This window comes from Lonchura striata, chromosome Z (genome assembly GCF_046129695.1).
Source record: "Lonchura striata isolate bLonStr1 chromosome Z, bLonStr1.mat, whole genome shotgun sequence".
Taxonomy (NCBI): Eukaryota; Metazoa; Chordata; class Aves; order Passeriformes; family Estrildidae; genus Lonchura; species Lonchura striata.
In genome coordinates, this window is record NC_134642.1 from 28,648,426 (window position 1) to 28,665,566 (window position 17,141).

Sequence of the window (17,141 nt, forward strand, 5' to 3'; positions counted from 1 at the left end):
GTCTTTAGACTGGTGTGTGTCCTGCAAGGTATGCACAAGAAAGTCTGTTGGAGTGTGGGAAGAGAATATTTTTTGTACCATTAACCAATAAAATAATACTTTAAACTATCTTTATTTTATTTTTATCTTATCTCTTATATTTTATATTTTATGTCCATTTTATGCAGCTATGGGCTGCAGGTTGACATTTTTGAAAAACACAAGCCCTACTACACTTAGTATCCAGTGAAAAGGTAAAGACGTGTGACCACATACATGCACTCAGGGAAGTATTAGACATTTAGTCCAATTAAGCAGCCTGTTGTGGGGAAAAAGAAGATATAGCTTGTAAATATCAAAAACTTCTGGTCTCTTACACATATCATGGTTTACTAGTCTAAAACCACAAGTGTAGAGACAAGTGCACATCCTGGACCTTTAAAATGAGGCTATTACCGTGACAAATCCAGAGACAGATGTTAAGTTACCACAACTGATCTGCTAAGAAGAAAATACCTGTCTAGATTGGTTTATTCTAAATTTTTGGGAAAAATCCAACCTAGTGCAGAAATGTTGATTGCAATGGCTGTGAGATATGGACCTGTTGGAGCCAGTCCAGAGAAGTCCAGAGTTGATCAGAGGGCTGGAACGTTTCTCCTGTGAAGACAGTCTGCGACAGCTGGAGTTGTTCATCCTAGAGAACAGAAAGCTCTGGTGGGACCTTGTGGCACCCTCCACTACTGAAAAGAGAGAGGGGAAGGGACTTTTTAAAAATGCAAGGAGTGACAGGATAAAGGGGAATGGCTTAAGCTAAGGGAGGGTAGATTTAAATTGGATATTAGGAAAAAATTCATTACCAAAAGTGTGGTAAGCCACTGGAACAGTTTGGTTGGAGAAGCTGTGAATGCCCATCTCTCAGAAGTACTGGAGGCCAAGCTGGATAAGACTCCGAGCAGCCTTGTCTACAGAAGTTGATCCTGCTTGTGAATAACTCTCCCTGTGGACTAATATTTATTTATTTATTTATTTATTTATTTATTTATTTATTTACAGAAATTAAAATACTTTTGATTTGAGAAAATTGGAAAGAGAAATTCTTATACTTCTTTTACTATTCTTATCCATTTAAGAAATGAGGAGTAAGTTTGTGTCACCTAGCAATGATAAACATGACTATAAAATGTTGAAAAAAGCCTGTCCTTATTTCAGACAATGAAATTATCTTCAGTGCAAAACCATCTTGTTTTCTAAATGATCAGAGCTTAACCTATTGCTTCTGTCTGAATTTTGAATATTTTTGGGGAAGCTGGCTTACATATATATATCAGAGGGACATATCCATGCAAGCAGATCTATGTTCTATATTTTACGAGTATTACATATGTGATTAAAATACTTTGCAAAACCAGCATACTCAGCTCTCTGGGTGAAATAAACAATAGCTGAGAACAGAAGAATATAATTTGTTGTTTGATGAAGAGTCCTATTCCAAGAATCCATTTATTAATTAATTTTTGCTTACCTCAATCTTTATTTTAATGTAGTTCTGCAGAAAAACTGTATTGAGAAGCTGTCCATATACACTTGATAAACCTGTTGCCCTTACAGCTGTAGAACTTACACTAAAATCAGTGCTAGTTTCCCTGAAGCACAAGTTGCTCTAAGTTATGACTAACTACATTCCTGTTGTGGTCATTCTGTGAGCATCATCCTATGAGAAATGGTAAGATCCACCTCAGGTATCAAGGAAAACAGTAGTCTAATATAGAATAATTAAACTAATAAAGATTTGCTTTCAGTGAATCTCAACAGAGAACAAATAAAAAATGGAAAAATAAGTCAGAAAAAGTAGCATGTACATATCATAACCAGAACTCCTTTTGAGGTGGCTTTCATTATAGTGGTCCCCAAACAGCAGGCAAACAGATTTTTACATAGGTCACAAGAATTATAGAGTGACCATATTTTATTAGTTAAAGTATCATCAGAATGACATGGTAAACATTACAGTAAAAACCGGTATATGCCCAAAGTCAGGAATGTGGATCCTGTGGGTGAATAGTGATGACTTCAGGGGTACAGGCATCATGGAGAAATAAACCATGATTGTCTCATAGAACAGTATGCAGCTGGTCTTGGATATATGCATTGGATTTTATTGGTCTTGGATATATGCATTTTTACACTACCTCTGCTTTAAAGGAATGACACTTTTGCACTTAGTATCTTGCATCTGGTGCTATTCCCTTCATTTGCATCTCATTAAGAAAGGTGGAACATGGTTAATTAGATGAAAAAGATACACTATTACTGTGGTAGAGAGTAATCAAGAAACAATTCAACAACAACTTTTTCACTCTACTTTCTTTCTTCCATTCAACCAACTTAAATAAGGAACAATGGATTAATATGTAGAGCAGCTATGACCTTCATCCTACACTTACTGACCAGCTTCAACAGCAGTGAGTGCTACATTGTTATCTGTGTCTATGTGACTGAGGATATTGAATTTTAGCTGTCACAGACTCCATTGAATCCTAACATGTTCTCAAGTTTGTTATAATTTGTGGCCCTTACCTTTTGATTTTTATATCCTGATTTACAGTAGCTAGGAAACCAAACTCAAACCTCTTAATAGTTAGATTTATTCCAAATAAATTTCACTGTTCGTAATCCAGGAACATTTTTCTGAACTTTTAAATTTAAATATTGATATGAATTTCCATCTTCCTTCTCAATTAAAAATATGGCCAGTGCTACTACTTATTGAAAAGGCTTGAAATAGATTTCTTTACCTAACCACCAAAAAGATGGGTGCAAGAGAAACCAAATACTGTACAGAAATAAAAGTTTGGTCCAAACTACCTTCACTGACTAAGGTAGCTCAAGGAGAGAGAAAAACTCTTTATAGAAGTAGCTACTGATAATGCGCTTTTGAATTTGTTACTGGAAACAGTAGGTGAATATTTCACATTTATCAAAGTGAAACCTCTCAGGAAAAAGAACTTTACAGGTTTTTTTCTAATGGGACAATGTTTGAAGAATCACAACAGAGAAATATGAGAGAGATAAAATCCAGATAGGAGTTATTTCTAGGCTTTTCTTAGTGTACAAATAGAAGGCTTTCTATTAAAAATGTAAAAACTAATTTATAATCCTTTGCACAATATATAATTAAACTGTTCAAACTTTGCCAAATACTTAATAAGGGCCAAGAGCAAAATATCCTTTCTTTTTAAACCTGGAGTTTCAATGACCTTGGTTACATTAAGATAAAAAATTTATAGAATGATATATGAACAAATTATGTCTTGTTTTTGAATATACATTAATCATTAACTGTAGGGGACTGAAAAATCTCTCAGAATTTCTCCAGTAGGTCTATAGTGCATAATTGCCCAATGGGGGCTTATGCCTTCCTGTTGAACTCAAATTTGTGGCCACGCAACCATCATTTGTCTTAAGGACTGGAACTTCTCCCCACTGCAGTAATTTCTATACAACCAACTTGACTTTTTACATTCCAGTGCTGGGGAGCAAATGATGTTTGGATCCCTGTTGTCTTCATCATCACCAATATTAATGCAACCAAAGCACTTCCCCCACTTCCCTTGCTTCGCTTGTCTCTTCTGAAGAGATTATAGCCACCTGCTGCAGGAATCCAGTCATGAGAGTCATCCCACTACATTTCCATTATAGAAATCACCACAGAGGAGGATGCAACCACACTTAAAACATAAACCTCCAAATGACCGTACAAAATTTAAGACACAAAATGGAATATAGTGTAGAAGAGGACTAATAGAAAGTAAGCAGTAGATGTGTGTCTCCAGTGGTAATTTTCATGGAGTTGTCTTTAGAAAAATCTAAGAATAACTTGGTACAGTTAATGAATAAACTATGTTTTTTCTTAGTTTACATTATCAATGTTGAGTGGGGAAAAATAGAACGCCCCACAGGGGAAGAAATAAAGAGGCTTTCTCCACATTCCTTTTTTTTTCCTAAAAGAGATGTACAGAAACAGGTAAAACCCGGCATTTTACTCTCTCCTCTGGAGAAGTGGAAAGATATAAATTAATTGCTCCTCTCAGGGACATAATTTTACTCTTCTTTACAGTAATGCAATTGTATATTGCACCAGACTGCAAGTTTCAAAGCTTGTCTAGCCTTTCATGACGAACATAAAATTTGTCTTATCAAGAAAAACTGTGATGAACCTTGAGGGATACATGATGTACTGGATGCATAAAACATATCGTGACTCTTTTGTATGAACAGTCATTAAGAGAAAATTATTGAAAAGAATGGAGAAGGGTCCGGTTTATTAAAATTTTCTTAACATCTTGTTTTCAGTTGTTTTTTTCCTTGTTTTTATTTTTGTTCTTGTTTTTGTTTTTGTTATTTTTAATAGTGACAAAGGTACTGGTGCTACAGTGATGATTTCTTTATGTAAGTGATTGGAGACAGCCTATAATCAAATTAACAATCTGCTAGCTTTACAACTGAGTTCATTACAATATGTGCCTATGGGCAAGCTTTTACATCTCAAAAAGCCGGCTTGTAGATGAAGATTCCTAGAAGTTTTAGCAGGATATTGCATTACAATTGCACAGTTGTAATGTGCCATTCAGAGGGTTTTGAGGGCCTCAAAATCTGATCTCATCTGCTCAGGTGAGATTAAAACCAAAGGACCCTTAATTAGGTGATACCAGGCTATAAGAAACCATTAGTTTTTACTTATTTTGAACTTAACTGAGTGACGACAGAAACCGTGAAGAGGGAGTTCAGATGACTTAACTAGGAAGGAATGCTGAATATCTGTAGTAGGTGTGACAGAGGTCCTGAGAGAACAGAAATTTTACTTAGAGCTTAAGAATTTATAAAGAGTGATTAATAGGATAGGAGACCAGAGGGGGAGAGGGAGAAAAGCCACCCCAAAAACATTGGGAAAGACTTAATGTCATCAAAGAACAGCATCATCACCCAGGATATAGCATGAAACCTCCCATACTTGTGCTAGTTTTAAGATCAGATCTCACTTCAGTATAGCTTCATGAGCTTTGTTCCATTGTAGCAGACAGGATCTGTATGGCTTACCTTGATAGCAAACTCATTATGTTATATTATGTGTTACTCTCTCTGTGCTTTCAAGTGCCATGATTAGCCAAAATACCTATTTGCCCAATTTGTATGGTTTCCTTTGCTGATCTCCTTTAAGGCTGTCTGGTGAATACACTGGAAATGAGGTTGGGGACAGCAGCCTGAGCTACTCATTGGTATTCTGGCCTTCCTCACTGTTTGCTTCCCTGGTCAACTAAGAGGGCCCACATTGTTGCTGTGATGAATACATAGAACTGATTGTTTCCTAGCAACACTGAGGACACATCTAAGATCTGTCTGGATTCACAGTCTGAACTATGTCAGGCAGGTTTATTCTGAACTGGCTTAATCCCATACAAACACAACCAAGACAGGGTGGTAGTGCTGCCTTTCATCACTCTATAGCCAAAGCGCCAGGATTTTTAAAACTGTTTGAAAATAGACAGCAATTTCCTGAGGGAAAAAAAAGATTCTCTGCTGATGGAATTAGGTAGCTGAGCTGCTTTGGTAAGAACAGACTAAGAAACACTCTTCTTAATACTTGATCATGGAAAGATTAAGGGGCTGCATGCTCAAGGCATCAACATTTGTGGGTCTGGTTTTTGTGGGTCACTGAAATCCATTTGTTACATAGGAACACTGGGTGATTAACTTAACCTGAAGCCCACTGCTTAGTAGGGTGTTTAAAAGTTCATGAGCAGAGACGATGAATGAACCCTTATAAACTGCCAGCAGGTAGGGGATGATGCTGAGGGGGCATTTCTGCCTTACACTGTCCCTGGCTGTACACTCCAGCTGCCTCAAGGACTAGCATTTGTGCATGGCACAGAAAAAGAAGACATTGGCATCTGAGTAATTCCTCAAGAAAACATTTACTTCCAGCAAAAATCCCACAACTTTTCTCCTTGACAGGCCCCCGATTCTTTGGAATACATGATGGTTTACTACTATGGTGCCAACTAATGCCCTAGATAAAGGAGATTAATAGATCAGCAAAGGCAATATCCTCATGGCCATTGTCTACGTCACAGTCTGTGTGGGCCTCTCTAACTCCATGTGATTCATCTCTGTGTAGATAAAGCAAATTGTTTTTCATTTGAAAGGATAAAGTTAGTTTGCAAAGACTAGACATTTATTGTCTGTATATCAGCCCTGCTTTATTCAAAAAAATTGTATTTCTAAAATAATAGTATTATATTAAATTCAGTGTGAGAAAATTGAAATGAAATCATAATAACATGTATTTTTTAAATTGTCATGGACTAATATACTACTGAACTGCAGGCACTACTGTTGAGCTCCAGCCAGTGTGATAAAATTGGAGAGTTTATATCCTTTATAAATTTTGAAATTCTAGCTTCTGTCTTTGTTGATAAGGAGATGATGCTATGTAATTTACTTTTAATCCAATGTAGCATTTAAGTTCTGACATGATAAGAGCAGAAGTCATCAGTTGTTACACTTGTAACTCCATTGTAAGATTCATATACTTTAACTTAGTTTGGAAAATACTAATAAACACATTTTGATTGTCTTGATAGTTAAAGATGAGGCCTATAGAGGTCTAGTTAGAGATGTTTTTTCATAACTTATTGTTCTTATAGAATAATTTTTTGTTTCCTCTGAAATGAAATACTATACATATATAAAAATGGCAGAAATTATCTTTGCATTAAAATTCTTTAGAGCATAAATCCTTCACTAAAGTTTATTTGAAAATCCTTTAATGTTAATTGTATTTAATTCCTTCTCATTTAGAGGCTAGTCTTTTTTGGAGGGAGGGCATGGAGTAAGGATAACAAACAAAAAAAAAACTTCAGCATGTCTGCTAAAATGTATCCACAAATAAAGTCACAAATGAGAGAAAAACTAGAAATAATTACAAAGCTTGGAATATATTGGCACTCCTTGTTTAAACAATTATGCAAATGTTGTATAAAACCTGTGAAAATTGCCTAAGATCTAGAACACTCCTGTAAGTGGGTATGTATTTTCTGCAAATAGTTTAAGCTAGTAATGTATTTTGCTGTAAGATGAATGTGAATATTAAGTACATGCATTAAATAATCTTAATTAGCTAAAAGGAAAAGCCAGATTTAACCAAGAAGTTCCTCAGTATTAGTCAGCAATTTTAGAATTGAACACTGGATGTTATTAAGTTGATTTATTTTATGAACATTGAGAAAATTGCGACAGTATTTTTAATTAGATCACAAATATTAGAACAGAGTTTCAAAAAAAAAAAAAACATTCAGGCATCATTCTGGATTCTTGGGACTGCATTGCACCACACAGGTGATTCTTGACCAGCTTCTAATGCACCCGTTCTGTGCACTGCTGCCCTTGTCTCTGACACGGGTGTGCTGATACAAACCTCAGCAGAGCTGGAACATTGCTCTGTTCCCCACAGCATGATTAGAGATGACTAAGTAGATTCTCCCAGTGCTCCTCTGAAGTCAAATTCATTCTTAGCATCTTTATGATCAAGAAAGTGCACAAATGGTTGAAAGACATTCTCACAGATCTTCCTTCATCATAGGTGCACTGTGCTACAGAAGGGGCAACACAGAAAATTTAGCATAAATTCAAGTTTTTACAGAATGTCAAAATTCTGAGAAGTCTCGATAAACTGATGAAAACTTACATTAAAACAAACATGCTTGAAAGTCTCTTTACTTCACAGAGGGAGAATATGAAAGCAAATATCTTCTAAAATTAATCTTATACTTCTGGACTTGCATAAAAGTTGTCCAGTGATTTAGACAGCAGCCATCTCTAGAAACGTTTTCACTTCAGTGATATTGGTTGAATATACATAACACTCACTTTAGATTAAATGTTTACCTTCTCTTCAATTACTTCTGAGAGTGCTAGGTAAAATGGATTATCGCCTTTAGCTGAGTTATGCTGTAATTTTAGTTGCTACTGTAAGCTCTTGGTAAAGAAAGGCAAAAGTACCAAATAAATATGTGTGTCTGTTATAAAGAATTAGTGTCTGTCTAATAACAATAATGGCCATAAGAGCTGTGGTAAGGCAGCTGAATGGAAAGAGAATACAACACAGGAACTTACCATCAGCCCACCGTTTTTTATTATGACAGTGTCATGTGGGATATCTGAAGCAATGGAAAATATGGTCAATACCACAGGAGAAGAAAATAGACAGGTATTTCAGCATTCTGAGATGGTAGTTATTCCTTCTTCCTTTCTTGTCATTCTTCTGGGTTGACAGGCCCAGATTACTGATCTGGTTCTAAGTATGCAGTAAAGAAGGAACAGAAATCTGACTGGCTTTGATGCAGAGCCACCTGAAGCTGAAATCGCAGCATGTGAACCCAGCTGTACCATCCTCGAGGCATCTCAGAGCTATGAAGCAGTGCTGCTGCTTAGACATGTCTGCCATGAGCTAGCAGATCTTTCCAGGCCTGACCTTGAGTGCCACTGTTCTGTGTTTGCAGAACTGGGAGTGTTAAGGAGCAACTTGAGAGATCTCTCAGTACTTTGCAGCACTTAACTCAGGGCTGAAGCAGAGTGATGTGTTCATGCTGTAGGCTCTATTAGACCCCAGATGATTATTGCAGGACCACAGGAATGTCTCATTGCTGCACAGCTCCTAGTGGGCCAGAAGTTGCCAGCTCTTGGCTGGCTGGACAGGGCTTCGTAGACAATTATCTGGCCCCTTTTCTTGCTCTAAAAGAGGAAAAAATATTAAAATGGCACAAAGGTGATTCAGAAGTTGAAAATTTATGTTTCCTTGATGTGTTATTGTACTGGCTTTGTAGTGTATTTACTCTGATTAGACTAATTGTAGGATTCATTAATTTTTTATCCTGTTCAGAAGTATGAGCCTGACTATCCAGGATTTCACAAACTAGCTATATCCAGGGATAGGACACAGGATAGTTCTACTACTGGTAACAAAAGTGACTTAGTTTCCTAGCTGATTCCTCTTGTCCACAAAGTCAGGACTAAACAATTTACCAAATCTGGATTCATTTTGATCCAGAATAGTTGGGCTGAGAGCTATGTAGGAAATACAGGAGCTTTGGCCTTAAGATTTTCAGTTACCTTCTAATATATTTTGGTTTTTTTTTTACAGGAGAAAGCCTAAATTTTTTAAACTCCAGTGAAATATTTGATGCTTTATGAAATGTGCAAGATATCCTGAAGTGGATCTTATGGTGAAATGCATGTCCTTGTGTGAAGAGGATGTGTTTCAATGATATTGCCACTTCAGACACAAGGTTCTCGTTTGCTTCTCTGTATTTCAAAGTTACAGATGTCTCTCAGAAGGGCTTTTGAGCTGTGTGGAGTAGTAAGAATTCCTTTTGACTACACTTACGAGATGCCTAAATAGAAAATTCAAGAAAGCACTATAGGTTGCCTTCAGTCACATGTTTCCTTTCACCTGTTTGAGTTTCTCTCACAGAAAACTGTACACACTCTATCAGTTTCAGTGACCTGAAATAATTAATTTCCTTGTCTCCGTAGTTCCTTAACCTTTTCATTTAGAAAGCATTACTGGAATATAATTTCTGGAATATCACAAATATTGTATTTTATCATGGTGAAAAGTTAAAAAACAAACCCGAGATTCATATCCTTTTCAAACCAAAGTGTAATAAGCTACCACAGGAACAAAAACTTGTGATCAACTTGTGTCATTTCAGTTTTACTTTGACAGATAACACAGTCATAATCTGAGAGCATCAAAAGTATCTAGCCTCTCCTTTTCTACTCTTGAAAATTGTAGAATGAAATTGCTCAGAAAAGACTGTTTTGACACCATTGTTAATGCTTTTTCTTTTTGTACTTACTGAGGACCCCCTTGTTTGCTGCAGCTGTATCTTAACTGACTAATATTAAAGTGTTAATTTGACTTTTTAAGGCTGTGTGTGTTAAGTTTTCATTTACTCTCAGGTCAGGTTGGACTGTATGCAGATATGGTTTTCCTTAAGAATTTCCCTAGGCACTTTACCTGGGTTATCTAGAGACATTAGGACATCATTTAGTTACTTAAAAGTTTAAGTGGAATTTTGGTGTTTAAATGCTTAGTAGGATTAAAGACACTCTCACATCAAAAGAGTGAATTTTCCCTTCTTCTACATCTTCCACCTCCTACTCCCTCCCCTTCATCCACGGTTGCCTAAATTGCTTCTCAGTTTAATTCTGAGAGAAATTACTTCCAAATCCTGAAAAAATTAAAAATTAAAGCCTATTTAAAATATTTCATTTGAAAAAGGACCCTGCCAACCTTTTCTCATTGGGTTTCTCACCAAAATATGTCTGGGATTGACTTCACTTGGCCGTGTCAGCGCAAAACATTTCTGGAAACAGTTTCCCCAAGAGCCTGCCTCCCCTGTGGCTTTGAAATGCTAATTTCAAGATAATCTAATTAGGCTAATGACTTGTCACCCAAGAAAGCTGGGTGAAATTTCCCTGCCTCCCAGACCTGTGATTTATTTTATTTTATTTTATTTTATTTTATTTTATTATTTTATTCTTTAAATAGTTAGTTGCCTAGAAGTCAACCATGCCATGCATTTGAGGGGACATTAAAAAGAAAATAGGTGTTGATAATGAAGCCGTAATGCATACTTATATATCGATTACATTTTGTCTGTGTCTCAACAGCATTAAGTCTTCATTCAGTAGGACACAGATCTTGTCTCAGCGATCTGCTGAGAAAAAAGGCATGCAAGGGTGCAGCTCTGATCTACTAATCCAGCTAATCTCTATGCTTTGGTCATTTACAGAGGGGATCGAAAGCCTAGGGGCAGAGAAGTCCAGCCTCGACCCCTCATAAAAAGGAACTGGCTGGAATCTGTCCAAATGTTTTGAAGCTCCAAATTCAAATTGAAGTGTTAACTGAGAGAAGATGAAGGAAATCTGAGGGTGTGCAAAGCAGACTCTGTCAACCTCATCTCAAGTTTTATCAAGTCAGAATCAGCAAATCTTCCTGTTAGGCAATTACTTGTTGGCTTTTTACATTTACTGAGCTTACATGGCAGAATTACAGAGCAGAACGAATGAGCACTAAAAATACTCAGTTGCAAGACAGTAGAAAACCTATTACAGAGTTATGTTGGAGAACTTTTGTTTGCCTTTCATGAACAGATAGAAGCCTGTAAACATCACTACTATTTTATTTTTATTTATTTATTTATTTATTTACTTTCATAACAGATTCTTCCCAGGTTTGTGACTGTTGGTTCTGTTTACTGGATAATAACTGAATTGCTTATGATATGCCAATCCAACACTCTTTTATTTAAGATTGTTCTCAGTAGTGTGTTTCTCATTTCACTATCAGACACAGCATTTCCCCTCCTATTGGACTGAACTACGAGCTACAACGTTTTTTTGTTTGGGACTTCTTTAGTCATTTTTACCATTTCTTTTTGTTGCTGTCGCTGCTGTTACTGCCGTGAGAGGACAGTGGTTTCTCCGGTGTGCTGTGCCGCGATTCCCCGTCGGAAGGGCCGGGCGGCAATGCTGCCGCTCGTTCTACGGCGAAGCGGGCGGGCGGGCCGGCAGCCGCGCACCGGCGCGGAGCCCCCGCCGGCGGGGCGTTGGGCCGAGGGCATGAACCATCACAAGTGGGCTTCCATCGCTACCGCACTGATCAGCGGCTGAGCAGGAGCCCTGGCGAGCTATACAGGGTCCCTCCCGAGACGCACCAGAGCCGCCCCGCTCCCACTTCCCTGCGCCCTCCCGGCCGGTGCCGCTCCCCGGGCGCCTCCAGCAGCTCGCTGCGGCGGCCGGGCAGGGCCGAGCCCCAGGCCCGGCCGGTCCTGTCCGGCGGTGCCCGGCCCCGGAGCCCCGCGGGAGCCGCGCCCTCGGGCGGCCGGGCCTGCCTGCAGGTGGCGATCGGCACCTCAGCGCCGCCCGCCGCCCGCCCGGGCGAGCCCGGCTGCGCGCTGCCCCCGCCGCAGCGGCAGCGCCCGCTCGCAGGACGCCCTCTCCCCTTCCCTGCTCTGCCCTCCGCCCCGGCGCTGGTCCGGGAACAGCCCAGAGACACCGCTGCCGGCCGCGGAGCTGGGAAACGATTTGTAAAGGGCGGGGGGTAGGAGGGGGAGTCGTGGAGAATTTATCTGCGGTGTCGCTCCAAACGGGAGGGGGCGAAGGGAAATGACATCTGCGCCCCCCCGACGATGGCGACCCAGCGAGACCACCGCGGAAGGGGAGGGGGGACGGGGAGGGGCGAGAGTAAGGAGGGAGGGAGGGACGGGTGGAAAGCGAGGGGTACGCGGAGAGGCAGAGCAAGGGGGAACGGCGCGGTGAGCGGCAGAGCGAGGGGCAGAATCTCGGCAAGCGGCCGCAGGAGGGCCGCCCCCACCGCGCGGGGCTGCGCGCTGGGCAGAGGCGGCGGGGATGGGCGGGCGCGGGGCGGCTCCGCCAGCCGCCGTCCTCCGAGCTTCGGCCGCCTCCCGCCGCGCTATATAGGGGAGGGAGGGAGGGGTGGTGGAGCGGGGGGTGCCCGGCGTGGCGAAACCGCACGGGGCGCCGATGCCTCCTGCCAGGGGAGCGCACAAGTGACCGGCATCTCTTCCCATGTCTGTCTCCTGAAGCGACTCCCCCCCACCCCCCGCCCGGCATGGATGTGGCCAACAATACTACCTCCCCAGCGCGCTCCCCCGAGGGGACGAGCGGCCCTGGGCTCGCCGAGATGACCCTGGGCTACCAGGTGCTCACCTCCCTGCTCCTGGGCACACTTATCCTGTGCGCCGTGAGTGGCAACGCCTGCGTGATCGCAGCCATCGCCCTGGAGCGCTCCCTGCAAACCGTGGCCAACTATTTGATCGGTTCGCTGGCCGTCACCGACCTCATGGTGTCCGTGCTGGTGCTGCCCATGGCGGCCCTCTACCAGGTGCTGAACAAGTGGACGCTGGGGCAGGTCACCTGCGACATCTTCATCTCGCTGGACGTGCTTTGCTGCACCTCTTCTATCCTGCACCTGTGCGCCATCGCTTTGGACAGGTACTGGGCCATCACGGACCCCATTGACTATGTTAACAAGCGAACTCCCCGGCGGGCGGCCGTGCTCATCAGCCTGACCTGGCTTATCGGCTTCTTGATATCCATCCCGCCCATGTTGGGCTGGAGGACGCCGGAGGACCGCTCAGACCCCGACGCCTGCACCATCAGCAAGGACCACGGGTACACCATCTACTCCACCTTCGGCGCCTTCTACATTCCGCTTCTTCTCATGCTGGTGCTCTACGGCCGCATCTTTAAGGCGGCACGCTTTAGGATCCGCAAGACAGTAAAGAAAGCAGAGAAGAAAAAAATCGCCGACACCTGCCTCACTCTCTCTCCGGCCACCGTGAAGAAAGGCAACGGGGAGCCCAGCAAGGGCTGGCGGCGGACTGCAGAGCCCAAGCCCGGCACTTGTGTCAACGGCGCGGTGCGGCAGGGCCAGGATGGGACCGCCCTGGAGATCATTGAGGTCCAGCACTGCAACAGTTCCTCCAAGACTCACCTGCCGCTGCCCAGCGAGGCGTGCGGCTCCCCACCGCTGCCTTCTTTCGAGAGGCGCAACGAGAAGAACACGGAAGCCAAACGGAGAATGGCTCTGTCCCGGGAGAGGAAGACTGTCAAGACCCTGGGCATCATTATGGGCACCTTTATCCTCTGCTGGCTGCCGTTCTTCATCGTGGCCCTGGTCCTGCCCTTTTGTGACAGTAAGTGCTACATGCCCGAGTGGCTGGGGGCAGTCATCAACTGGCTGGGCTACTCCAACTCCCTTCTCAACCCCATTATCTATGCCTATTTCAACAAAGACTTCCAAAGTGCTTTTAAGAAAATTATCAAGTGCAAATTTTGCCAGCAGTGAAGCCCACCGCTCCGGGACGGAGCAATGGGGTCCTGTTACTTCCTCCACCCCCCTGCCCTGAGCCGCAGCGTGCCCCCGCCCAGCCCCTGCACAGCCCTTCCGAAGGGCGGGGGACTCCGGCATCCCCGCTCCACGCAGTACGCCCGAGTCACTCGCTTTACGCCCGCCGGACAAGCCCTGCGGGTCCCGGCAGGGCTCCGCTGGGAACGACGAGGGACGCCCGGCCCGGGAGGGCTCCGCGGCCGCCCTCGTCTCTCCCGGCCTCCGCTGCCGAGCGCCGGCGCTCCCGCCTCCCTCCCACTCTCCATCGTTTTGGGTAGACTTAGGGTTTGCAGGTCGTTGCTTGTGGTGGCTGTAAACCAGAGCGTCTGCCCGAGTAGCATCGGTAAAACAAAACCACCCTATGCAGGAAACCGCCGTGTCGGGGATTATTCTTGGATTTACGAGGCGACGGCAGTGGACTGGTCGACCTCGGTCTGGGGGTGTGAGTATGGAGGCTGAAGGCGACTCCTCGAGCAGAGGAAGGAGCTTTAAGCACGTTGCTTCCCTGTTTGGGAAACCCTCAAGTGGATGTTCTTGGGGGAAAACCACCCGCGTTTGGTAATCTTGCAAAGTAACTCCTTGCCTGCGTTACGTGTTGCCTGACAGCCCTCCTGATATGCTAGGACCTGCCAGTTCATCGGGGTTCCCTTTGTTACAACACAGGGAAATTATAGAACTTTAAACCCGAACCGCACGCCTCATTACATATGGAGATTTATGGGGATTATTTTTTTTAAAATGCCTTGGACCGAGTGTTTCCCAGCAAGGAAAGGCTTGGCGCCGTGCGACTGTCCCTGAGTACACCGCGCACGCAACGGCACAGGGAGTTTCAGCAGCCTGCGAAGTAGCGTTTCTTTATTTTTTTACCCTCTTTTTTTTTTTTAATTTATTTTTTTTTCCCTTCCACAGACGCTTGAAAGTTTCTCCTGAGACATTGCAGTTGCTTTAAAGTCAGTCAGCTGCGGCACATTTTGCTCGGGAGAAAAAAAAAAAAAAAAAAAACAGAAAGAAAGACAAACAACAAAACGATCCAAACCTATCAACCAAAACATTGCCATGTGCTCCGTGGCAGTAGGGGAGGGGCCGAGAGCATCAGCCAGCGGCAGTCGCATGTGGGGAAAACAGCATCTCGCCGCAGAGAAAGGATATGGGCGAGCCCCGGCGGCGGTAAGCACGACCTTCCAATCTGAGAAGGTCTGAGAGCCACGGCCAGAAGCAGGCTGAGGGTTCCGTCCTGAGAGTTCTCCTTGCTGACCTGGCTGGTCCCCGGTGCGGATCTGCAAGCCTCTGCCGCTGGCCCAGCTGCTTGGCCCCGGGAAACCCGGTGTACTTCTCCTTCCCCGCCTGCCCGGGGTTGGGGCAGGACAGCGTCGCAAAGCCCCTCCTGCCCCCCTGCCCCTCCACTGCCTATGCCTTTCCCTCCGGCTGCGGCCGGGAGCTGGAATTGCTTTCGGCCCGGGGAGGAGGGAAAGGCGCCGGGCCGAATATCGGCACTGGGCCGGCTGCCGTTTACCCCTGCGACGGGTTGCCTGGAATGAATGCTTGACCAAATATATATTTTTTTCATGTTTATTTTTGTGTAGTCTCTGTTGCTTGTAAGTAAAAGGGAATGTGAAATATGTGTGTCACGTGAATGTAAGTGTCCAGTAATTTCTGAACTTCAACCGCTTACATTAAACGAAAACAGTGCTTTTGACAACCTCCGATATGTAGCTGGTTTTCTGAAAATCTTATTTGGCCTCATTTTCCCAATTAAAGTGATCTTTGATCTTACCTCTTTGATCACTCCTAACCACACGTGTCCAAGATGTTCTCTAAGTGTCGGAGTGTCAGAGGAGTTACCCTAGAGCGATTAGGGAGACGAAACTTCTCCTGAGCACTCAGGTGCCCGGTGCCTTTGGAAGCACCCCGCTCCGCGGGTGGGCCTGGGCAGAGCGGCCGGACAGCCCGGGCAGGGAGCGGGGTCGGGAGGGCCCGTAAGCGCCGGCGGTGTGGGGAGATTGCTGCTGCGCCCAGCACAGGAGGGGCTTTCTCCTCTTAGTGCCTCCTTCCTTGAATCCTGCCGACTTCGCTTCGGCTTCTCCACGTTTTGCTTTTTTCCAAATATCTTTTTTTTCTTTGTAAAGCTTCCTGTAAACTCTGCGGCAACGGTCTCAGCTGGGGCAGCGCGGCCGCCCTCCGGTCCCGCACGATAGACCGAGCGGGGTCCCGCTGCCCCGCGGGGGCTGGCTCCCGACTTCGGGCTGGGATGGGACGGGACGGGGCCACCCGACGTCGCCGAGAGCCCCAGGTCCTGGAAGCAGGGTACACCCCAAGCCGCGTGAGACGGGTCAACCAGAGGGGTGCCCCTTCGTGCTCACTTTATCCACGGGACCCGCCCGCGCTGCAGGGCTGCGGATGGACGGGGTACAAGGGCACCCGTGCCGCGGGCCGTCTTGGCCCGGGCGCGCCGGCTCCTGCTCGGGAGTCCCGGAGCCTGTGAGCCTTCGGCTGACGCCAGCGGGAGAGACGCGCCGTTCCCTGCCCGCCCCCGCCCCTGCTGCCCCGCGCGGTCTCGGACCGCTCCTTCCGAGGGCGGGACGCCGGGACGCGGCCGGGCTCCGCCGGGGCCCGCGGGACATCGCAGCTTCAGCGCCCGCCAGCACCAGCCTCTCACCTCGGCCTCTCTCCGGACCGTGCCGTGGCCACCGGAGCCGGACCCCGGAGACTCCACGGCCGGGGCGGCAGACACGGTGCCCTGGGCGGCTTCAGCGCATCCTCCTCCTTCTTCCTGACTCGCAGCGCTGCACCAGCCTCGTCGGAAGAACCAGCCCAGAACTCCGTGGGAATGTTTCTCTGAACAGTTTTACGTTTTCCCTCTCTTGCCTCTCTCTCTCTCTTTTTTTTTTTTTTTTCCCTGCTTCGCAATAAATTTTATAATGTGGACGAAACGACTTGCTTTAAAAAATAGAGCTTTTTGTTTCTGTACTGAGATTTTCAAATTCTTAATTTAATTTCTACTGCAATTTAAGAAAAACCCAACTAAATCAAATCCCTAAAAATCAACCAACCAACCTAGTGTTTTTTTTTTAAAATCAATTTTTCATTTAATCAATATTTGTTGTTAGTTGCAGAATGTTATTTGGTCCACTAACAAGCAATGTCCTCGCAGTTTAGACAGTTTTCAGTTTTAAAGATCCTATGG

The 17,141-nt window shown here is 44.5% G+C and overlaps 1 protein-coding gene across 1 annotated transcript; it reads left to right on the forward strand.

Annotated features, from left to right (window-relative positions):
- Window positions 1–12,644: 12,644 nt before the first annotated feature.
- On the forward strand, window positions 12,645–13,989 carry HTR1A (5-hydroxytryptamine receptor 1A). Its single transcript, XM_021534472.2, has one exon. The coding sequence runs from the start codon at window positions 12,677–12,679 to the stop codon at window positions 13,913–13,915; it is 1,239 nt and encodes a 412-aa protein (XP_021390147.2). The 5' UTR covers window positions 12,645–12,676; the 3' UTR covers window positions 13,916–13,989.
- Window positions 13,990–17,141: the final 3,152 nt, after the last annotated feature.

What these genes read in the sequence shown, in the direction of transcription:
- HTR1A (XM_021534472.2), top strand. Translation starts at nt 12,677, where the DNA reads ATGGATGTGGCCAACAATACTACCTCCCCAGCGCGCTCCCCCGAGGGG.